The 22,854-nt window shown below is 54.1% G+C and overlaps 10 protein-coding genes across 10 annotated transcripts; 6 read left to right on the forward strand and 4 right to left on the reverse strand.

Annotated features, from left to right (window-relative positions):
- Positions 1-36: 36 nt before the first annotated feature.
- MYCGRDRAFT_108110 (sensor histidine kinase/response regulator) lies at positions 37-4,026 on the reverse strand (the record flags this gene model as incomplete). The annotated part of the gene is made up of 2 exons (XM_003855455.1): positions 37-3,682; positions 4,013-4,026. The coding sequence occupies 2 exons, from the start codon at positions 4,024-4,026 to the stop codon at positions 37-39; spliced, it is 3,660 nt and encodes a 1,219-aa protein (XP_003855503.1).
- Positions 4,027-4,361: 335 nt separating this feature from the next.
- MYCGRDRAFT_90826 (uncharacterized protein) lies at positions 4,362-6,020 on the forward strand (the record flags this gene model as incomplete). The annotated part of the gene is made up of 3 exons (XM_003854935.1): positions 4,362-4,381; positions 4,519-5,292; positions 5,774-6,020. 3 exons carry the CDS (start codon positions 4,362-4,364, stop codon positions 6,018-6,020), a joined length of 1,041 nt encoding a protein of 346 aa, XP_003854983.1.
- Positions 6,021-6,329: 309 nt separating this feature from the next.
- Positions 6,330-8,201, forward strand: MYCGRDRAFT_68502 (uncharacterized protein; the record flags this gene model as incomplete). Its single annotated transcript, XM_003854936.1, has 3 exons — positions 6,330-6,865; positions 7,004-7,303; positions 7,562-8,201. The coding sequence occupies 3 exons, from the start codon at positions 6,519-6,521 to the stop codon at positions 8,199-8,201; spliced, it is 1,287 nt and encodes a 428-aa protein (XP_003854984.1).
- A 1,028-nt stretch (positions 8,202-9,229) lies between these two features.
- MYCGRDRAFT_35661 (uncharacterized protein) lies at positions 9,230-9,769 on the forward strand (the record flags this gene model as incomplete). Its single annotated transcript, XM_003854937.1, has 2 exons — positions 9,230-9,614; positions 9,702-9,769. The coding sequence occupies 2 exons, from the start codon at positions 9,230-9,232 to the stop codon at positions 9,767-9,769; spliced, it is 453 nt and encodes a 150-aa protein (XP_003854985.1).
- Positions 9,770-9,854: 85 nt separating this feature from the next.
- Positions 9,855-11,871, reverse strand: MYCGRDRAFT_108112 (uncharacterized protein; the record flags this gene model as incomplete). Its single annotated transcript, XM_003855454.1, has 3 exons — positions 9,855-11,403; positions 11,458-11,798; positions 11,863-11,871. The coding sequence occupies 3 exons, from the start codon at positions 11,869-11,871 to the stop codon at positions 9,855-9,857; spliced, it is 1,899 nt and encodes a 632-aa protein (XP_003855502.1).
- A 470-nt stretch (positions 11,872-12,341) lies between these two features.
- On the forward strand, positions 12,342-14,328 carry MYCGRDRAFT_37389 (uncharacterized protein; the record flags this gene model as incomplete). Its single annotated transcript, XM_003854938.1, has 3 exons — positions 12,342-12,575; positions 12,631-13,078; positions 13,127-14,328. The coding sequence occupies 3 exons, from the start codon at positions 12,342-12,344 to the stop codon at positions 14,326-14,328; spliced, it is 1,884 nt and encodes a 627-aa protein (XP_003854986.1).
- A 1,729-nt stretch (positions 14,329-16,057) lies between these two features.
- MYCGRDRAFT_90830 (uncharacterized protein) lies at positions 16,058-16,705 on the reverse strand (the record flags this gene model as incomplete). Its single annotated transcript, XM_003855453.1, has 1 exon — positions 16,058-16,705. One exon carries the CDS (start codon positions 16,703-16,705, stop codon positions 16,058-16,060), a length of 648 nt encoding a protein of 215 aa, XP_003855501.1.
- A 513-nt stretch (positions 16,706-17,218) lies between these two features.
- MYCGRDRAFT_79484 (uncharacterized protein) lies at positions 17,219-17,844 on the forward strand (the record flags this gene model as incomplete). The annotated part of the gene is made up of 2 exons (XM_003854939.1): positions 17,219-17,324; positions 17,398-17,844. 2 exons carry the CDS (start codon positions 17,290-17,292, stop codon positions 17,579-17,581), a joined length of 219 nt encoding a protein of 72 aa, XP_003854987.1.
- A 541-nt stretch (positions 17,845-18,385) lies between these two features.
- On the forward strand, positions 18,386-19,560 carry MYCGRDRAFT_36663 (uncharacterized protein; the record flags this gene model as incomplete). Its single annotated transcript, XM_003854940.1, has 2 exons — positions 18,386-18,851; positions 18,908-19,560. Coding segments are annotated over 2 exons (1,119 nt in total), but the record flags the coding sequence as incomplete, so codon positions are not given.
- Positions 19,561-20,382: 822 nt separating this feature from the next.
- On the reverse strand, positions 20,383-22,018 carry MYCGRDRAFT_90832 (uncharacterized protein; the record flags this gene model as incomplete). The annotated part of the gene is made up of 2 exons (XM_003855452.1): positions 20,383-20,396; positions 20,497-22,018. The coding sequence occupies 2 exons, from the start codon at positions 22,016-22,018 to the stop codon at positions 20,383-20,385; spliced, it is 1,536 nt and encodes a 511-aa protein (XP_003855500.1).
- Positions 22,019-22,854: the final 836 nt, after the last annotated feature.

Below are 22,854 nucleotides of genomic sequence, written 5' to 3' on the forward strand. Positions count from 1 at the left end.
CCGAGTCACTGTCGAAGTCGTGCTACATCCTGCCACTCAAGCTCGTCTCGAATCCTCCAAAAGCCCCTTCAAGATCTCTCCCAAATTCTTGAACCCCACTGGCTTGGTCAGGTACAAATCCACTCCACTCCCAAACGCTGCCATCTTCGTTTCGCTGCCCGAGATTGCCGTCAGCGCAACGACCACGGCCGATGGTGGATGCGATCCTTTCAGCGAACTCCTTCTGCTATCCATATCCTCACCAGATAAACCAGCGTTGGACGTACTTCTCGACCCGCGGTCCGAATTATGAACTTGCTCCCGTTCGAACGCTCGGATTTGTCGAGTAGCTTCGAGACCGCCCATGATGGGCATTGTGAGGTCCATGAGGACTAGTATCGGGGTTGTAGAGTCGAAAGAGGCGGAGTAGGCTTCTTTGTAGGCGTGCACGGCTTCGACGCCGTTACGGGCGCAGGTGTAGCCGTGGCCGTTGCGGCGCATGTAAGTCTTCAGCAGGGAGAGGTTCAGCTCGTTGTCGTCGACGAGGAGAGTTCGAAGTCCTGATGCTGCTACTCCGGGTCGTGGGGTGGTGGGCAAAAGTTCCATACTTGGAGATGACGGCCAGCGGGTGTGCCGGAGCATAGGAAGGTTTGAGTCATCTGAGGTTTTTCTTTTGGACGGAATAAGAGGGCGCGAAGGTACTCTGTGGGGTGTCAGAGCTGGACCTTGTGCTTCGTGTGCTGCTGGGGCGTCATATCGCAAAGGTTTCAGACCCGGGAGAGCGGAAGACGAAAGCCTCTCAAGACAAGTAGTCAGCGCCTTAAGCAACTTCCGGGGCCCAAGAGGCTGTGCGACGTGGACTGCATTGGTCAGATGACCGCCAGCATTGGCCAGGGCTCGCGAAGAAGCGACTGAGTGGCAAAGTACAATCGCGGGCTTCCTGCATGCTGCTGTCTCGATGTCATTCTGTGGTTCTGCTCGAGCCAGCTGCGCTGCTTTGTGCTCGGGCATGATGTAGATTTGTGCTGTTTCGCCGGGTTCTGTCGTCCTCATTCCATAAGATTTGAAAGCAACTGCGATGGATTCTTTCAGAATACCGCTTGCTTGCGTGGCCCTATCTCCCACTCCGTCATCATCTCCGAAGCCAATGGCAGTGTAAGTGCAATATTTCAGCCTCTCTTTCGTCGTCATCTCGAATTCTGGTTGGTCATTCTCCGAGCTCAGATGGCGTACAGGCGGCGCCCGAGGTAGCGGAATCGTCACCCGGATTGCCGTGCCGACGCCTTTGCTACTCTGAACGTCGATCGCGCCGCCCATCTCTTTCACAATTCCGTGAACAAGACTCAGACCAAGACCGGTGCCCTGCGACTGGGCGTCTTCTTGAGAGAACGCTTGCCACAACCCGAACTTGAGGAAAGACTTGGACATGCCTCTGCCGGAGTCGACGACGAGTAGCTCCACCACGGTTTTTCCTTTAGCGACAGAGTCCTCATCCGGAGGCCGGGCAGATAATGACAGTTTCAGATACCCGCCGTCGTCGGTATACTTCAGCGAATTGGTGGTAAGATTCTGAACAATACGCCTCCAGGCGCCGCTGTTCACTCTGAAGAGCCAAGCTTCATCGTTGAAATCGTTCGACTCGACTTCTAGTATGACTTTGATAGGAGCGGCGGCGGAGCCAGTGCCAAAGTCCATGCTTCCTCGCCGGCGATCTTTGTCGGAGAGGGGCGTGGGCTTGGGTGTAGACCAAAGAGCCGTGTCGAGCACCTCTTCCGTAAGTAGTGCTATGTCGTGGGGAGGCTGATGCTGTGATCCAGTGTTGTAGCGGGTGATGGCTGGTCTTGCAGAGCCAGCCTCTCTGCTTCGAAAAGCTTTATTCGGCTTTTGTAAGCGAAGTTCCGATGAACTGTGGGCGTGCTCCAGAAGATGATTCACAATATCCAGCAAAGACTTTCCGGAAGCCTCAATCATCTGCAGCATATCTTCTTGGACGGCTGCATTGTCCTTGTCTTGTAGAACTTCGATGCCGCCCAGAATCCCGTGGAGTGGAGACCTCAACTCGTGCGAGATCGAAGATATGAAACTTGTCTTTGCCCGCGCCTCTGACTGCGCGTCTAGTCGTCCGACTTCTGCCATGATGACATCGCAGAAGGCACCAAGATAGTTGGCGTCGTCCTGCATTGTCAAAATGCGTACCGGATCGTAAGTCCAGACTACGGCGCCAGCAAAGAATCGCTCTCGGGCGGAATCGTACATCGGCATCAAAGCTAATGAGCGCACTCCGGGGAACAATTGTGCTAAGACAGCGCCGTCTGGTTGAGCTCGCTTACGCTTTGGCTTTGGAGCGGGCTTGGGCGTAGAAGGTCGGTCTGACTCCACGGACGTTTGGTCGGTCGCAGCACTGCTCTCGGAGAACTCATCTGACGAGGTATTGCCATTGGCATCCAGCGTCCAAATCTTGCCGTAGGGATATCTTCGCATCAAGGATTTAAGGAAGCGTTCGGGTATCGGACCATGCAAGACGTGATTCTCTTCCGTCGACGTAAAGTCGTAAGCGGAAGCAATCTGTCTGCATGGCTTCTGGTCAAATTTGTTCGGGCTGCGTGTCCTGACAGCGGCTGCCGAGCCTCCGCTGTTGGAGCCATCACTGTCGGGACTTGTCGTGCTCTCTCCTGCAGTGTTGCGGAACTGGGCAAATTCGCCCACGGCGGCGTCTAAGAACAGAGTGCCGGCCAGGTTCATCGAAGTGTTGATGATGCCAGCGGCACGTTCAAAACAACTTCGTTTCTCTTTGGAGATGCCATCTTGAGGGTCGAACGAGCTTTTGGTTGACAGAGTTTGTGAAGCTGTCTCGCTGTTGCCCTGTACAGAGCTTGTCGTCTCTTCGAGCAATCGTGCATGGGGACCTTGACTTGCTTTCATGATATGTGGCGATCTGCCAGACGCGTCGTAGCTTCGCTGATAGTCGTCGAATCTCTCCGCATTGCTCGCAGCATTCATGGCGTTCGTACGTCCGGAAGCTTGCAAGCTCGATGTCTGTGCCGCTTGCCGGTCCCGCATGTCATTCGTGTCACGATATGAGCCTTCTAATTCTTCATCAGCTCCAGCTTTACCCTCCACAAAGCGACTTAGTCCGGTGACCATTTTGATGCCACGACCGTGCCGGACTATCGTACGACACCCTTCGAGGTGAGCCATAACAGTCTTCGCCACATCGTGCATGAATGTGACTTCTTCATGCGTCAGCCCAGCATCCCGCTTGCGATCATCGAGGAATGATAGAACGCCGATGGTGTATCCCGTGGGCGTTTTGATCGGGACACCTGCGTATGATCTTGCGGAGTACGTCTTGTTTGTCACAAGAGGATGGCTGGCATATTTCTCGTCAGCCACAAGGTCGTTGACTTCGTAGAAGCGGCCTCTCAATGTCCTCCGGTAGAAATCGCCATCATGCCGCTCCAATACCGAGGCTCCGAATTGGATCTCATCGGCGACATCATGCACGGCATCTTGTTGTAGACTGAGGGTCCTGGTCGCCTCCGCGATAATGTACTGCCTTTCCTTGTCGAATAGCGATATGATTCCACGCTTGGCATGGAGCCTCAACGCAATCAATTGTGCGAAGGCAGTCAGCGAAAGATCTCGCGAGGACACCGCTTGACCTTGAGCAGAGCGCCGTAGTCCAACCACTGCTTCGGCATATCTGAAAATGGTGTTAGCACACTCTCAGAGAGAAGGACCTCTCCTCGACCAGCACGACGACTGAGCGGCCAACGAACCGCCTGAATTCCCTGTCGCGCCGGCTCGCTCCATGTCGAGGCGATGTATCAGCTCTCGCCGTGTCAGAGGGAGGACTGCGAGCCTCTGACATCCCTGCTACCTTGCGATGCGGCGTGTCGATGAGCACCACGGAGTGGGATCCGCACAACTATCATGACTTGAGCGCGGGTTCTTTGGATCGGAAGAATACACCAGTCCATGGCCGTTTAAGGTTTCCTCCAACCGTTTTGGCGTAGAGGCGGTTGAGCCTCACAGAGTCGCGATCATGCCTGTCCCTCTCCCCCCGGAGCCGGAGCAGGACAGGAGGCAGAGACGTTGGCTCCGAGGACGATCATGTCCATTGGTATCTCGCGGAAAGGTCCATGACTTGGAAGACTCCCTTCCCTTGTAGCAAGCTGGCTTTCAGCCTCAGGCACTCACGATCCTTCCGACTTATGCTTAGTAATCGGGTCACGCCGTCGGATCACGCCGTCGGATTGAAGAACACTGGATGCGCGATCTCTATTCCCCCCTACCTAACTCTTGGTAAGTTACCACTGGTTGTAAAGAGGCTTCAAAGTGGTCGGCCACCAACTGACCCAACAGAACATTTGGAGGTCGGCATGGTACCGACACAGAAAGCGTAAGTCCGCGGAAAGGCCATTGGACGGCGTTGCCATATTTTCTATGGCGCGAAGGTAGTACACTGCCATATTTCTTTGCATTGCGCTTCTCTGTGTATGAAGACCTGTACACTGCACTCATCCTACTAAGCTACAGACGATCAACCGATATCACTACGATGGAGAAGAGGAATCCACCATCCTACACCAGCTTCGCTTCCGGAGCATCCATGCGTCCTACCGCAGCGGAAGCCGATGCCCTGCTAAATCATCTCGCCGAAAGGGCTGATGAGCAGTATATGCTGGACGAAGAATACCTTATCGGAGCCGAAGTCCTCCTGAAACGTGAGACCGAACCGATCCGGAACATGCTCGAATTCACCTTGTCGATGGACTATCAATGCTATTCTACTGCCAGCATCTCCACCTCAGACCGGGAACATTTCATCCACATGGCTGAAGCTTCGCGACAGTTGAGGACCACTTTAGGCCAACCAACAGGCCCGCGAACGGCAGAGGTTCGACCAACACCCGAAGAACGCCAGGTGCTCGCCGCCTACTTTTGGAAGTATCTCCACGAGCCTTGCAAGGCGCTCTCGCTGCCACTGGACTGCGTTTATAACGACATCGTTCATCTAGGCAGATATACGCATGAGCATGGGGGCTACAAAGGCTCGGTTTTCGGAATCCTCCAACAGTACGGTGTCATGAGACTGGCGTCAAAGCTCTACATGGACCGGGAGTTTCTCATACCTCGCGTATTCTCGGACTACAACACTCAGATCAAGATGATCCAGGCCGTAAACAAAGTCGAACAGCTATACTTTGTTCGTATTTCCGGTTTCGAAGGCTCCACTCAACCGGACTCTGGTCCCTCCGGCTGGAGCAGGGCGCAGAATGTCGAATACGAAGCGAACGAGCGCGGCATTGCGTACGTCTTTAGCCGCAGAGCAGCCATTGCTCGTGCCTGCAAAGACTTGTCCGTCGGATATTGGGCAAAAGCCGTTGGAGAATGCGTGGAGGGAATTGTGGCAAGATTCAGACTCGTCAAGGCGGGAGAGAGAACGGCCGATTATACTTGGGCATCTTGGCGAGGGGAGAGGGACAAGCTCCCCGAAGGGATAAGCCCAAGATCCGAAGTGAGGAATCCGCCGGGCGGATGGCGCAGGGTGATGTCGTACCATATCCCGGATTACTTCGAGTTCCGAGACCAGATTGAGATGCACGACTGCTAGCACGGAGGTTGCGTAGCAATATCCGAAAAACATTGGCAGCGTGCTGGGCTCGGGATGTATGACATGACCCGACTCATTTGTAGACAAACGCATACGTCGGTTCTTACTTCGAATGACCTTGCTTCCAAACCCTCCTCTCGCGATGGTGCTCCATAATCATGGCTCGGGATTGGGCAGCCCGATACGCAAGCAACAAGATGATCGGCCGGATCGCGCAGTACTACAAGCGCGGCCGGTGGAAATTGGGCGAGAACTCGTGTTCTACTACTGGCTCACCATGCGAACGAAGAGTCGGAGTACGGCAAGGTTTGGGATGGAGGGAGTGGACGAGTATAGGCGTACAGTGCCGGAGAGTGCGCCACCACAAGGTGATGTATTGGCGAAGCAGGAGGAGGTCTTGGAAAAGATGAGCTGTGTGGGATGAGAGGAGATCTATGGCAGTAGTGTTAGGTTGTTGCCATATCTCTGAAACCTGTTGTCGGAGGAGAGTGTCGTTGGAGAAAATGGAACGGGAAGCGAACCTTGGAATGTCCGTCACCTCAATGTCGACCCGTTCAAAGTGTCCGCTCAAATATTCAAGGCTTTGTATCAAATGCGCGCCACAGATCCCTGCCCTCATCGGTCCCGCGGGCAATGACATCGATGGCTGTTTCGATTTTGCCGGTGAGTTTACGCGGCCCCTGCAAATATACAGCATACTACAAACATGAACATGGGACTTCTTATGCCAGACTTTCTAGAAGATTGTCAGGGAATACCTCCCTCTTCTCATACACTCCTCCCTCCTGGACAGCAACGTCCACTCTGAGACATTGTTCCCGCATGACACAGCGGACGACGAAAACGTGAACGTGACCCGAACACCAGACGACAACGACAGCACTCTCCACTGCCTCGACCACAACTACCTCCTCGCCCCTGGATGCCCACAACTCCCTCCACCTTCACAATGTCCACCGAAACCCCTCCCTCCCGCTCCGACACCCGCTCCTCCTCCATCTTCCCCGATCTCCCCAAAATCCCACACTTCCAACCTGCGCCGCGAACCCTCTACCAAAAAGTCCACAATCGCCCGCGATGGCTGCTCGTCCTACAAGCAGGTCTCTGGCGCTTCCTCATGTCGATCGGCATGTTTCTACATCGTCTCGCACCTCCGCGACCGAAAAAGGCAAACTTCCACCGCACCTTCACAAGTACCCTCGCAGGCAAGCAGGGGGATATTACATTGTATTTCTATGTACCCGCGGACTGGGCGACGCAGAGGGATTTGTGGAAAGGGAGACCAGTCGTACCGGAGGCGGAGCCGGAGAGGGATGTTGAGGCGGGCATGGAGCCACTTGGAAGGAGGGAGTCGTTGAGGAAGAGCATTGGCAGTCTTGGAGAAGGGCTTAAGCGGCGAACGGAGAGGAATAGGCGATGGGATCATTACCCGGTGGTGATCAATTTCCACGGAGGAGGCTTCACGCTGGGTTCTCCACATGACGATGCGAGGTGGTGTCGGACGGTGGTGGACAACATGAATGCTGTGGTGGTTTCGGTGGACTACAGACTTGCGCCGGAACATCCCTTCCCGACGGCGGTCGAGGACGGCGTGGACGCGGTGATTTGGCTGCATAACCACGCGGCGGAGTTTGGAATTTCGAGGGAAAAGATTTGTTTGAGTGGGTTCTCGAGTGGAGCGAATATGGCGTTTACAGTGCCGTTGAGGTTATATGACGAGCAGACTGGATTCGCAAGAGAAGACGTCGAGGAGGCGAGCACAGAGGACAACACACGAGGAGCGGTGCAATACAAACCCTACGAGTCCTCCACGGAAGCCTCCTCATCAACAGCAACAGTCCCCGCCCAAGACCACACCCGAAACAGCGACTCGCCAACCACCTCAACACCCGCCTACTCCACAGTAACAACCGTCCGCCCCGACGAACCTCCACCACCCATCCCGCATCCTCCAAACAAAACCAGCACCACATTCCACGAACAAAACCTCCAACACTCCCACATCCACATCGCCTGCATAGTCCCCTGGTACCCCTCCCTCGACTACACCCGCACCCGCCACGAGCGTCGCGCAACCTGCGTTCGGGCGGATCAAGAACTCCCCGCCCTCTTCACCAACCTTTTCGACGACTCCTACCTGCACCCACCGGCCGCCGTGTCCCTCGACTCACCCTATCTCTCCCCGGGCGTGGCTCCCACGAGCTTACTCAGAGAAGGATTGCCGAAGGATGTTATTATGCACACGTGTGAATGGGACATGCTGCTCGATGAAGGACAGGCGTTTCACAACCGCCTCTCCGCACCCGACATCGGGAAAGATGTGGTGTATAATATGGTCCCTGGGGTGCCGCATGGATGGGACAAGGCGCCGAATCCGTGGAAGCCGACGCCGGGGGTGAGGGAGTGGTATTTAGGGGCGATTAGGGAGATGCAGAGGGTGCTGGGGGAGCAACCGGTGAAGGGGAGGAGTAGGAGTGTAGTCGGGGGAAGGTCGAGGAGTGCGGCTGGGAGGAGGAAGAGTGGGTTGAGTAGGACGAGGGAGGAGGATGAGGGGAGGGAGACGGGAAGAACGGAGAGTGTCAGTGGGCATGGGGCTTTGCCTTGAGAGGGAGGCGGATGGATTGAAAAGCATTTTTAGGATCGCCGGAGGAATGGTACGGCGAGGCGTTTTCGAGGGGCTGTATGCATGGGTCAGTCTTGGAACGGGTTGCTTCGCATGCAGTGGTTTAGCATTTCGGCACGGGAACGATAGGACAAGAACGTCGAGATGCAAGGGTCCATCTTGCTGCTTGGAGAGTCGACGTTGCTGCAGAAAGCTGTAGATTTTTCGAAACATGTACTTCTGAGCATGTCCGCATGCTCGCTTTGCGTCTGTGTGTTGATCGCGGCGCACTCTCATGGATATGCTGGTCCAACCTGCTCAATCCTCACAGTTACCATGGAGCCCGCAGCTAGTACTCAGAAAACATGTCGAGCGTGAAGGACACCGCAACCGCATACAACGATCTGCTGTCCTCTGGCTTCACGACTGGAACTTCACGACTGGAACTTCACGACTGGAACTTCGTGCATTAGCGCCTGCCTTATCACTCTGATTTTCCCGGAATTCGAGGAAACAGAACATTCGGAGTCTTCTTGCTGACCTTCTAGTCTCTGTCACAGCCATCGGTGAGTAGTCGTGAGGTCACTATCGCTCTCACGGGTTCTCGAACGTTCATGCCGCGGGAAAGCTCATTTACAGTCCCACAGGCTGCGCATCTCTCTCGGCTGCTGATTCAAACGAGATCGCTGCTCGCGAAGGCGTTGATGCTTGACCTAGATGTCTTTTTGGGCTTTGCTGCGGCAAGATCGTTCTTGTGAAAGCTTTGCTGCCACTGTCCGGGTTTCCCTGGCACTTCTTCTTGTCGCTGTCCATTGTCGGAGTGAGTGGCACAAGGTGAAGTGAAGTGAAGTCCCTCCACCGGAGCTGTCTCCGTACTCCGCAACCCCTCAGCGTCATCGACCTCCCCCGACTTCTATAAGGTGCCACACCAAACTGCCTGAGGTGTTATCCTGAATCAACGAGTACAAGATTCTCCAATTCCAAAGATTCACATGCTCCTCCGCCGCATCATGTCCACCTCCTCCAAAACAATGCTCAACCCCGCCACTTTCCCCCGCCCACCCGCCTGCGAGAAAACCTCCCGACACCTGACCGTGACCCTCCAGAACGGCACAAAAGTCGCCGACACGAAAGAAGCATACTGGGTCCTCGAAACCTACCACCCTCCAACCTACTACCTCCCAGCTTCCTCCCTCCTCGTTCCGAAATCCAAGTCCTCCGCCCGCTCCACGTACTGCGAATGGAAAGGTTTCGCAACTTACTGGGACATCGAAGGCGTCAAGGGGAAAGCGTGGTCGTACGAGGATCCGAGTGAGCGGTTCAAGGCGTTGAAGGGGTACTTGAGTTTTTATGCGGAGCCGTGGGAGTGTCAGGTTGATGGGGAGGTAGTTGTGGCGCAGCCGGGGGATTTTTATGGTGAGTTTCTTTTCCTTTCCGCCGTGTCCGCTGTGTGGGAGTCAGGCCGATGCGAGGATGTGCTTGTGCTGACGCTCGGATTCGCAGGTGGGTGGATGACTTCCGACATCCAGCGTGAGTCTGTGAAGGGGGCGCCGGGTACGAGGCACTGGTGAGGTGACCAGTTTCACGGGCGGCGTAGAGGCAATTTGGAGCAGTCTGGCGAGGGCCGTGCCTTTCCGATGGCACGACCAAGGAGCTTCAATCGGATAGTAATGCAAATGGATTCTGCGCCAGTCCAGGATCTAGCACTTTCGTCTTCTTGCTCTTCTTCGCTTTCTTCCTCGGTCGGTCTTCTGCATTGTTCTCTTGGCTCTGTGCGTCCTCATCCTCCTTCCGCATCGTCGCCAACAGCTCTTCCACAAAACCCCTCCACATGTCTTCTTGGTCTCTCCTCTGCCCCTCTTCAATGTCAGCAAAGAATTCCACGATACCAGGTAGACTCTCAAACGCCTTCTGCATCTCCAGCGCAGCCGTTGTCGTCCCATCCAGCGTGTCCAGAACCTGTTCGTTACCCCTCTCCACGACGCCCAGACTCTGTGATATCATACGCAGTCCGTAGAATGCCGCCTGCCATTGCGCAGCCAGCTGCACAGTCGTCCACTTCTTCGGCCTTCGTTTCGTCAAAACTCCGATGATCTCCTCCGTGCCCGGAAGCGCCATTCCTTCAGACTGAAAGTATCGCAACACATGCTGCATCGTAAAGTACCTCCATGCTTCGCGATGATCCACACTCTTGGCTTTTGCCCACATTGTGGTATCCTCAATCTGCGACTTCAGCTCGGAAATCTGGGTCTCCAGTTCATCGACAGGATATGGATCCAACAGCGTCGATACGATGCGACTCCCGCTCCGACGATACTCCTGCACAGACTGTTCGATGCCGAAGTGATGGAGCAGGACCGAGTAAGAGAGCGTGCGGAGGTGAGTACCCACATTCCAAGCCGGCGAGCGCGACGGATCGTCGTGCAGGAAAGGCAGGTAGACTCTCAGTCCGCTCGGCGGTATGGAAGATGTAGTCGAGTGTGCGTCTTTGGTTGCGACTGTCTGAAGTTGGAGGACCAGTTCGGACATGCGTGAGTCAAGTGCCGTGAGAGAGGATCTGAGAGCTGAAGAGGACTTGGTGAGCGACCATTGAGATATTTCAGCGGCGATAGAGAATGTCTCTGCGAAAGCAGTGAAGTCGGGATCTGTTGGTGGAGCAACAGATTTGAGTAAAGCTTGCTCGAGTGTGCAGTGCAGATCCTGCGACATGAAGAATGCCGGACGAACCAGATCCTCCAGTGGATGTTTTGCGGATGCGGCAATTCGACCGGGCCATTGTTCTGTCGCAGACCAGCTCGTATCATGTCCCGTACCAGACTCGGACTGATCTCGCAGCGTAATTACCCTCGTGTTTTGTCCCGGGTTGTAGACGAGCAAGTCCGCATCGTCTGAGAAAATGGTGATGATCCTCTCCGCATCCTTAGCGGCCAACTTCCTCGCAGCCGCAACACAGTAAGGGTCCGCTTCTCCTGGAACGACATGGGTCACTTTAGCATACTGCCCGTGGCGCAGGAGTTCTTCGACTACTGCGAAGACGAGAAATGGTGGCGGAGGAAGACTTTTCCGCAGCTCACTCGATATGGATGAGAGATTCGTGGTGGAGAGTTGTTTGAAGGCTTGTAGTTTCGTGACGTAGGCTTGAAGTCGTTCGATGCGAACATCTTTCTTCGAGGCTGGGAGGGCGCCATCGAAGAGGATTGCTTCTCTGAAAAATGTGAGCACTCACCATGTTTATGTTTGGAGAATTCGTCCGCCTTACATGTCAAGTCCAAACTCTCTCAATTGCTCCAGCCATCTAACAGTCTCAGCCGCACAGGCTCCATATGTAATGTTCTTCGATCTGTCCGTTTGATCACATAGACGGTAGTAGATGGAGTGTACAAGGCCAGGTCCATCGATGATCGCGGTGGATCGTGGTATGCTTTCGTCCGAAGGCTTGCAGAGTGTTTTCCGCTGGGCATGCGCACTCAGACGAGTCCCGAATCGTTGGATGCCCATGTCACGCTGGTCGGAGCAGAAGGTGTGAGACAAATTCGGTTCGTCGTATACTTCGGAAAGAACGAATGCAAGTCGCCGGAGCCGAGTCCGCTTCGTATTCGTCTACGAGTACGAGTTCGCTTCCCTTCTCGCCTCAACTTCTTCTCGTTCTATCAGATTCACTTACCGGCGCCATCAAGCGTTCCATTTACATCATGTACAAGAGCGTGGGCTTTGCCATGGAAACAAAAACTCACCAATGATGGCCTATCGTTGGCCTGCTCCAGATCCCTGGACAAATACGAGGTTCTACCTTGCGCTTCCCCAGTGCGGTATGTAGGCTCGCCTATTAGCATCGTAAAACTGCTATGTATAGCAGCAGCCGGTAGGCATCTGTTATGCCTCGATCCCTTCGCTTTCCAAATGGCTCGTGAGAGTGACTTCTTGGCCCCTGTTATGCCAGGTTCAAAGCGTAGTTACGATTGGTGAGATTCCTCAAGACATGGGATTTGGCGCCCGTCTGACCCCTACCCTAGTATGTATGTACCTGCTCCACCGTACGAGTTTCCAATGGGATGCATGAGTAGAAGAAGAGGAGTTCTCATATTACCCGCTCGATCTCCCTCTGCTGGAAGGTCTGTCCTTTCGCAACCACAGCAGGCCATCATGATACGCGTACTGCAATTCAAGCTGTTCCGCTCGCTTTCCATCGCCTTAATCGCCGGATCATCGCTAGCACTTCCACAACATGGAGACTTCGCACCAGTGGACGGCTCAGCCATCGTTCGAGCTGCTGTGGCCTTCCACCAGCCGAGACTGCAGGAAGCAGAAGCCATCTTGAATGACATTTCGGATCCAACTTCGGAGCGATTCGGCAGATACCTTGATTCAAAGCAGCTGGTGAGCAGTCATACCGTTGATATTGTGGAGGTTTTGTTGACCATTTTTACTGCAGCAAGACTTATTCGCGCCCGCGGAGGAGTCTGTCGCAGCCGTTGAAGAATGGCTGAACAAAGCCAACATCTCCTCTGAATGCATGCATCTGAAGACCACGAGCTCTATGCTGGAGTTCGATGCAGAGATTGGGCAACTGGACGAGCTGTTCGCCACGACACACTACTGGAGTAAGCATCCGGAGACCAGAAAAGTCAAGCTTCTACACGAGGACTACGTGATCCCTTTGCATCTTCAGGAGCACATCGAGTTCGCACAATTCTTGACCACCGGCCGCTCAAAGTCAGACCTCCGCAAGAGGAAGACGCAGCTAAAAAATAGCAAACGTGGTCAACCGGACAAGGGCAAAGGCGAACCCGTTCCTCTCCCACCATACAAGGACTCACTCCCGCTCGACCCTGCCCAAAGAGCCAATTGCAGTGAAAATTGGACGCCGGCCTGTATTCGGGGTATGACTCTTGCACCGTACCACCGCTCCTCGACTGACAATCAAGCAGCACTCTACTCCCTTCCATCTCCCGATCCCAACCGCCGAGTGGCAGACAATAACGCCATCGGCATCTTCGGCTTCGGCGATATATTCAACCAAACCGACCTAACCTCCTTCTTCACAAGCCTCGCGCCGCACATTCCCCCTTCCACTGCCCCAGACGTCCACTATATCAACGGTGCGGACCTCTACCCCATCCACATCGACGGCGAAGAAAACCTCGACATCCAAATGGCGTATCCCATCATCCACCCACAGAAGATGACCATCTTCCAAACGCCCTTCAGCGGGCTGGGTGGTATCGCGAATGACTTCCTCGATGCTGTCGACTCCTCTTACTGCGACAAAGATGGAGGCGATGATCCGGACCTTGATCCTCACTACCCTGCTTTTGAAGGCTTCGCGGGACCGAGAGAGTGTGGAACGCAGAAGATCACCAATGTGCTGAGTGTCTCTTTCGCGCTGGACGAGTCGAAGCTGCCGGTCCATTATGTGCAAAGACAATGCGCGGAGTGGATGAAATTAGCTCTCATGGGAACGACCGTCCTCGTCGCAGCAGGTGACGGTGGCGTGAAGGGTCAATTCAGCTGCCTCCACAATCCGCTCGATAAGAGTAAGAACGCGTTCAGCCCTCTCTTTCCAGGCACATGCCCCTACGTCACCACCGTCGGCGCCCACCAAGTAACCATAAACCCCGACTCGTCCTTCACCCCCGTCGCCATCGACGACAAAAAGCACAACTACTGGTCCTCCGGCGGCTTCTCCAACGTCCTCCCCCAACCCTCCTACCAGTCCTCCGCCGTAGCAACCTACCTCTCCTCTTCCAACCCTTCTACCCCGCACTACCCTCCAGGAACCTACAACGCCACAGGCCGCGCCTTCCCCGACGTCGCCATGCTCGGCGCCAACGTCACCAGGAGCGACGAAGGGCAGTTCAGAGTGAGTGGAGGCACGTCTGCTGCGGCACCGCTGTTTGCGGCGATGATTACAAGGATCAACGATGAGAGGATTCTGGCGGGGAAGAAGGCGATTGGGTTCTTGAATCAGATTCTGTATGCGCATCCGGATGTTTTTGAGGATATTGTGGTGGGGAGTAATCCGGGGTGTAAGACGGAGGGGTTCAAGTGTGCGAAGGGGTGGGATCCGGTGACGGGGTTGGGGAGTCCAGTGTTTCCTAAGTTGAGGGATTTATTGGTTGGGTTGCCGTAGAGCTGAACTATCGGAGGGGTGAAGGATGGATGCTGGGCCGGCCGAGCTTCGGGTCGTTGACTCTGATTTGTAGGAAGCGACTTTGAACGATGTCACTCACCCGAGATTCAGTGAAGTTCAAACGGAGGCACAATGGGACGAGACGATCAAGGTAGGAGGGAAGAATAATATTAGGTTTCATTAGGTGAGATGTTGAGAGAGGCGAAACGATGCCGAAGCTCCCCGAACCAGTCTTTCGCTTCCACCGCCACCGCCGCCACCGACTGCTCTCCCTGCCCTGTCTCCGCTCCTCTCTCCTGGCTCAACGGATCTCTACCCGACTGGCTACCCTGGACACCGCCCGCCGAAGCTCTTTCTACCGCATGTAGAGATCGAGAGCTTCGATGATGCGGGCGATGAGGGGTTTGTCGGACAGCCAGTCGGTGGCAATGTGTAGCGTGCCATTGGTAGATTTCGTGGGGAAGAGCCAGGAGAGGGACGGAGGAACAGAGAAGACAGGAGAGACAGTCTCGGTGACGGAGGCGACGGTGTTGGTGATGGTTTCGGTGATGGTGGCGGTGACGGTTTGGGTGACGGCGGAGAGCGGAGAGGCTAAGCCGGAGGAGCAGAGGAGAAAGACTAGAACGTATGTGAGCAATGCGATATCACCTCACGCGAAGTGGGAGACCCAAATGAAGAACAACATCTTATAAAAATGCTCGAAAGCCATTTTTATATGATGTGGGATCTGTTTCATCGTTGTCAGCGTGAAGCCATGCAAATGAGCACTGAAGTGGACGTACAAGAATTGCAAGAATCGAAGAAGGACGGTGATGCTGGCGATGATAGCTATGCAAATATACTGCGAGCATGTTAGCAGAGCTCACATGGCGTGGAAGACGAATGCGGAGGGTGAAACGTACATTGGTTCTCGATTCTTGCTCGGGGGGAAAGAAAAAGATAAGAGAAGAGGGAGATCTCGAGGGAATATACAAATTCCGATCTCTTAGTCAACAAACAATGACCGCTGCTGCCCGCTCTGGCTTCGAGCAGGGGGAAGTCAACAAAGGTAGACGCTAACGCTTTGCTGGGCTTTAAGAAGCCGCTGCTTCAACTGCTCGAGCAGCTCTTGCAGAGAAGTGATCTGCTCTTGAAATTAAGTATATTCTGCCTAAAGTATCTCGCACCGCTGCTCGGGACCCGACTTTACTACACCTAGCATGCGGAATTCCTTAAGGAGATCTTTAAGCTCGAAGGAAAGCGACCTTACTCTGTTAGCATATAGGTTCTGCTAAGCGATTAGCTCCTCTAGCTGTTCGCGTTTAGGAGAGATCTTGTCTAAACTCTTTACCTGCTGTTATTAGATCTTCTCTTGCTCTTGCAGAAGCTGTAAGTACTTATCTAAATTCTAGCTTTCCTGTTTGACGACTTGCTCGAGCCTAGTAATGAAGACATGTTGCTTAAGTCGAAGCTGCTCTTGCTCTTCGACGAGTTGCTTCATCTCGCAAAACATTTGCTTTGTTATGTTAACGCGTCTGTCTCGAGCTTTGGAAGTCTCTTTAGGTTGTGCAGGTGAACTTGTTCCATATCCCTGGTTCAAGTTGCGTGTGAATAACGACAAAACGTTCTCTAGCGTGCCGAGAAGCTCCGAACTTGCGCCATTGGCGGCGATCATCTTGTCGTCGAGCTTGGACGACAATGTGCTCGAACTGTGTTTCAGCGTCTTGGACGTTCTAATCTTAAGCTCTTCTTAGTCCATCTTGTTGGAACTTCCGCCAACAGTCGTTTCGGCCTTGATCTCGTCGTCGGCAGGGGTGCAAGGTAGAGTAGGTGATCCAAGCACAGTTCTGCTAGAAACTTCCGGTTTCAAGTTCTGCTGTGTCGGCACAGCGATCTGTCCTAGGCTCAGATGACCCAGGGTAGGTTCTACGGCAGCATTGACGCCCTCGTGGTCGTGTTGTAAGACGTCGTGGGTGCCCAAACTCATCAGCTTTTTCTCACTCACGTCTTGCTTTGTCTCTACGTGGTCGGACTTCGTTAAGACATGAGCGGTATCAGTTGCTTCGTGAAGTCTCTTCGTCGTGTCGAGGAGCAGGCGTGTGATGTTCAGGGCAGTCTCGACCTCCTCAGTTTGGCCGTGAGCGTAGAAAGCGCGCGAAGAGGACCAGAGGGTATTCGCCTGGCGAAGAGCGTTCGCTGCTTCTTCGTCGACAGAACAGCCAGCTAGCAGAATCAGGAAGGAGAGTGATGAACTGTTGTCGATGGTCTTGAGGTAATGCCTGACAGCATCGGCGCACTCCTCGAGTTTGCCGCTCTGGTAGAGCTTGCGACACGCTTGGTAGTTTGCAATGTACTCTTCTGCACGCTGCAACGAGCGAGCAGTGGTGCTGTCGGCCATCTTCGGTCAATGGGTGATGCTGTATCGATGGTATTGGTGTGCTGAAGTCGTGATGGATCCGAAATCAGAGGATGAAATTTGCCCTCACCAAACACGTATCAGCTCCCGTCCCGCAAGCCACTGCTTTCCTGCCGCAAACAAACACCGCCTACCCCTCCATCCTGCCTCACCGGCGAGACTCCGGCAGCCCCTCAATGCTACCTATATATTTATCAAATTCTTGCAGCCAATCACCGAACAACTAGTAACGACTGTTCCCGTTCTGTGCGTCTTATCGAATTCAACATTTGGTACCCGGCATTGATGGTTCTGCCCTTTGGAGAAGCCTAGTTTGGGCAGTCTGCGGAGACTGTGACTGGTTCGGTTAGTCGGGTTTGGGGAGTGAGTTGGAGTAGCTACCCAGCTCCGGGTATTGGTTGTAAACATCTTTTTTTGCTTATCCTTAAGGCGATAGGAGGTCGCGAGTTCGATTCGTGGCTTGGATTTCGTTTTTGCGCGCGACGACCAGCGAGATCATCGGTATCGGCTGACTTGTTGTTCTCTCATCTTCCACGGGGAAGGGAGAAGTACTCCAAGTCGTCAAAATGTCTCGAATCATTCTTTGTTGTGGCTCTTGGATCTGTATTGGATAGTGTCAGACTTCTTACCAAACCGAGTCGGTTCCTCCACCGATGCGTAGCCGCCAAGCATACCTTTTCCGCGCTAGTGGGATTTTTTGGACACGCGCTCGGCGAGGTGCTCGATCAGCTTCGATGGGACCGTCATCGTGCAGTTCTCAGGAGGCAGTCGGAATGGAGCTCCCGGATCATGGTCGGTCCACCGATTCTTTGCACATCTGTCTTTTGGGAACCAGAGCGAAGGCCGATCGATTGCTAACGGGGAGAGCTGTAGATTGAATCATCAGTCATCAGCGTCGATATCAGGAGGTTCGAGAGCGCTGAAAGTGACAAGTAGACTGTTTCTGCTCACGGATCAAGCAGTCATGGTCGTATGTATCTGGCTTTGGTTGCATCTGAGGCATCTGAGCAAAGAAGTGGTGACCCGGATTCTTCCTTTCTCAGCTGACAGGTGCTCTATTAGAAGCACGTACATCGAGTGGTAGTGCGGCTCATCATTCAAATACCAGCGATGAAGCGACGAGCCGGGCAATTGCCCATGGACAACCGAACTGAGACCACTCAAGAGACAATAGCAGATGCGCTAGACGAGGTGAAGTGAAGTGAAAATCGGCTTCACCTCGGGATTATCGGCTTGCTGACAAACCATGTGCTCCACCTCCACCTCGGCCGTGTCGACGACCTCACAACCATTTCACGGTCCTCACATCTCTCTTCACTCTTGCTTATGGAATACTATCCAACTGCGGCTCAGAAGAAGACGCCCGCTGCGATCCGAAAATCTGAGCGACCATTGATCACGAATCGAGCTCTCTCCGCTGACCCGGACATCTTCAACACCATTTCTATCGTATATACACCAACATGGCCACCTCAGAAAAGCTCTTCGTCCCAATCAAACTCGGCCAGAAAACCCTCACGAACAGAATTGTAATGGCAAGAAAACTGAAGGGCAGAACGCCTGCAGCTGTCCAGAATTGTCTCTCGGGCTCCGCCAGCAGGTCTTAATCTGCCCTTATACCCTGTCCGAACTATTGCCAACCCTTCCGCCCTTCTGTTTTAGGCCCCTCTAACACGCTTTCGCGCCGACGCCCAGCACAACCCGTCTCCTCTAGCAGCCGAATACTACGCCCAGCGAAGCTGTATTCCAGGTACATTGCTAGTAACAGAAGCAATTTTCATTTCGCCCTCCGCAGGCGGCTACGCTTCCATCCCCGGCATCTGGTCCGCTAGCCAGATCGCCGGGTGGAAGACCATCGTCGACGCCGTGCATGCCAAGGGAGGTGTGCTGTTTGCGCAGCTGTGGAGTCTTGGGCGGGTTGCGAAGGGCGATGTGTTGAAAGCGGAGGGAGCAGGCGAGGTCCATTCGGCGAGTGCGATTGCGGTGGATGCCGGGCAGACGAATGTAGGCGAGGGGATGAGTGTGCCGAAAGCCATGACGGTGGAGGAGATCAAGGCGAGGGTGGAGGAGTATGCGCAAGCGACGAGGAACGCGATGGAAGCGGGTTTTGATGGGGTGGAGATTCATGGTTCGTACTTCCTTGCCACTTCCAGGGAACTGCCGCTGACGGAGATTCTGTGGTAGGTGCAAATGGCTACCTTATCGATCAATTCTTCCAATCCGTTTCCAACGTGCGCACAGACGTCTACGGCGGCTCCATCGAATCCCGCTCTCATTTCGGGCTAGAAGTCACCCGCGCCTGCATAGCTGCCTGCAATGGTGACTCTTCCCGTGTGGCAATCCGGCTCTCGCCCTTTGGTCGTTTCCAAGGAATGGGAATGGATGATCCGGTACCGCAATTCGACTACATCGTCCAGGAAATGCGGAAATTGGACCTGGCGTATCTACATCTGATCGAAAGTCGAGAGTCTGGCAGCGCGGCGGATGGAGTATATTTCTCCACTGGTACGACGGAGTTAGCGCCTTTCATTGAGACATGGGGTGCGGAGAAGCCGATTATTTTGGCCGGGGGCATGGACCCGCAGAAGGCGAAGTGGGTGGTTGAGGAGGTGGCTACAGGGAATAATGTCCTACTTGGATGGGGCCGCTATTTCATTTCGACACCAGATTTGGCCTACAGGTTGAAGCATGGGCTGGAGCTGAACAAGCGGAAGACGTTTTACTCAGCCGGCGAAAAAGGACTGCTGGACTATCCATTCAGCGAGGAGTTCCTTCAAGCGCAGAAAGAAGGCAAGGGTTTTGGCTTTGACGCAGAGGGAAAAGCGAGTCGACTATGATTCAAACACTTAAACAATACATACATATGAGATTCCAGTCAGCTACAAAGCTTGAACAACAGACAAGACAGCTTTTCCCTCATCACCTCGTCCAAGTCTCCTCCTCGACCCACATTCCCTCCAGATCCCCTCTATCTCTCCACCGTCCCTTCTTCTTCCCCGCTTGACTACCCTTCCTCTCCGCCGCACTATCCCCCTCTGAAGTCCCATAAATGGACACACCCCTCATATATGACCCTCTCCTACCGTCAGCGGTCCTAATCAGCAACGGCTCCCTCTGCGCCATGGAGCTCCTCCTTCCACCCATCCCTTGGCGTGGCAAGATCCTACCATTCGCGCCGATAGAAGGCTTTCCAGGCCGCAATTGAAAGAAGACAAGCAAAGCTGTTATAGAAATGGAAAGCGGGATAAGAGCGATGGCGTATCGCCAGTTCGAATCCATGCCCATTATGAGTGTGCCTGGCATGAGGAGTAGCACGAAGGTGGTGGCGACTAGGCCGATGTTGGTTCCGATGAAGACCGCTTGCACGAAACGTCGCTTCCATTTCCCGGATTTGTCTTCTACGCCGACTACTTCCTCGTCTCTCTCGCCGATGGGAAGGAGCCAGCTCATCTCCCTCGCTCTCGCCTGAGCATAAGCCTGGTTGTGGAACGGGAAGCGAGGACCGAGATAAGGTGGTGGATCGGAGAGGCACTGTTTCCGACTTTTATCTTGAAACCGTCCTTTCGGCGCGGTCGAGGGATCGCGACGTGGAGGTGGGCGTGGGGTGGAGAAGGAGACTTTGTTCTGTGTTTTGGGCATGGTGAGCGGCGCGGTTGAAGCTAGGGAGCTCTTTCTGATCGGGTCGAGGGACAGAGTGAAGCCATCCGAGCAGGCAGGGGAGGGAAAGGGGCATGGTGTGCGCAGGCGGATTTGTGGCTGGTTTGCGGCCTTACGATTCTTTTTAATAGCGACGGTGTATGGTGAGGCATCGGGCGGAAGTGACCAGGGGTTGCAGTAGTTGGCGACTGTGGACAGGAAGCCGGGTTCTGTCGAGGTTTTTTCCATTTCGCAGAATGCGCAGCAGGTCTGGATTTCGCCGTGCCGTGGGTTGAGCCTCTGGTATGACAGTGCGGGATACGAGAAGTCGGCGACTTGTTCTCTGCTTGGTATCCGTCGAATAGATTTGTGTCCCGCTATCTTTGTCCTTTCAGTGTGGTCTGGAACTTGCTCTCCCGGTGGTTTGGGCCGAGGATTTTTGTGTCGGCGAAATTTATCTTTGTATCGATTTCCGTGTGGATCTTGCTCGTCATAGAGCTTCGTTGCTCGGACGAGCTGTGAATTTGGTGCCGGTTCGGGATTTGAGATCGATGCTAGAGCCTTTTCAGCTGCCAGGAGAGAGTTGACAGCTGTGGTCTCACAGTCCAGCGGGTGTCCAAAACTCGCATGAGATGCAGTAGAAGTGTCAGAATCTCTGCGTAGCACAGCTTGCACTGCTGGAATCTTCTGGTAGAGTGAAGTGTGAACGCGATTCTCAACGTGCTTGTTGATGACCTCTGCTTCGACAATCTTTCCGCTAGGCTCGAGGGAGATGGAGAGTGCTCGTGTACGGGCGGCACTCGGCGGAGACTTGCGTTGGGTATCGTGCTCTAGAGGGACAAAGGAGAATCTTTGGAGAGCTTGTGTTGCGTCGAGATCTCGTTCGAGTAGGCGGTCATCAAAAGTAGTGGGTTCACCAAATTCAATTTCGTAAACGTATCCTTCGTCGCTGGACTCAGAGTCATCTTTGCCAGTCGAGACTGCCTCTTGTGCACCAAGACCAGGACTCGGAAGAGCAGAATTGAGCGTCAACGGCGAGATGGCCTCATCGCTGACGAGTTCGTCCGTATGGAGCCAACGCTCGCTGCGGAAGGACAAGCCAGAGGTCGACTTGGGAGACAATGAAGTGTCATTGAGTACGACTGAAGGCCGCGGCTCGTTGATCGAAGGGATGTCGGCTCGAGGAAAGAATTCGTGCGTGGTCTCGTTCGAGAAGGGGGTGGCGGCAGGTGCACTGGCTCCAGGAATTGGGATGTGAATCAGATCTGCTTCCGTACCGCCATTAGCGAGATAGCTGTCCACATGATCTCGCGACAAGTGGTTCACATTCCTCAGAGATTGAACGTGTCTCGAGACTTGTTCAGCGGGCATCTTCTGGGTGGGGGAGGACAGAATCCGTTGACTCGTAGAATGGAGCTGGTCGTCGTGGCCGGAATCCACCACTGGCTGTTTGCCGGCTCGCTTGACGCCGTATGGTATGGCATATCGATCTTCGGTGTATCGGACCGCATCAGAAGCTGTCCGAGGGTGGTCTTGGAGACCCTGCGGCCGCGCAGCTTCATACTTCCTGGCCAATGCTCCAGCATCGATGCTTTTGTCTCGATTTGCGGTCCAGGCTGAATCGTTGCGGTAGCCTGCTGGAATGTCTTTGGACTCCATGGCTTCTTCGTTCGTGTCCGTACTCGCGGAAGGGAGTCTCTGAAAAGCAGGATGGCCGGGTGAGGAAGGGTCATATTGCTAATATCAATCGAGACCACCCCCTCATCATGGAAGTGGTAGAGGTCCGTCATAATGAATAATCCTTTCCCAGACTAATGAAGAACCGGGCAGATGATATGAATGAAAGGAAATGTGCTTACCAGCTCCAGTACCAGAGACTTGGAGGTAGCTAGCGAGAACACGTGAAGGGAGTCATCGGCTTGTCTTTCTGTCACCGGAGTTCAACAAGAACTTCGCAGACGCACAAGGCTGCACTGCCAGCATCGAGCCAATGATACAGTAGGACCACCTGCTTGAGATCTTCGTCTCGCCGCCTCATAGCAGCAGCTGTGATGAAGCCCAGAAGCTCGTTCTGGTGAGCGCGAAAGTTCTCCGCCTCAAGCTGTACCATGGCTCATGCCACAACCAGACATTTCGCGGCCGTCTTTCAATCGAGTTTCGGCAAGACTTGACTGTTCAAAAGCTGTCATCGGGATGACCAGATGGATCTTTGTACCTCGTGTTGATCGTGGAAGAAGTCTCTTCAGCTCTTCAGCTGGTCTGAGGCTGAGGTGCGTTAAAATTGCGATCTCTGGTCGAGAAGTTCAAGTCAGATCCTGGCCGAGAAGCGGTGTGTACCGGCGCCCATCATCTGTGCCGCCGCACCGTTCCGGATAGAGAGGTGCAAGGCCTGCGCTGACTTGATTGACATCGATGGGAGTTTCGATGAAGATGATGGATTGGCCAGTGCTTCGTTGAAAGTGAGGTTCAAAATTCTCACGGCCGACATGGTGATG

The sequence above is a fragment of the Zymoseptoria tritici genome, chromosome 2 (assembly GCF_000219625.1).
Source record: "Zymoseptoria tritici IPO323 chromosome 2, whole genome shotgun sequence".
In the NCBI taxonomy this organism is placed as follows: Eukaryota; Fungi; Ascomycota; class Dothideomycetes; order Mycosphaerellales; family Mycosphaerellaceae; genus Zymoseptoria; species Zymoseptoria tritici.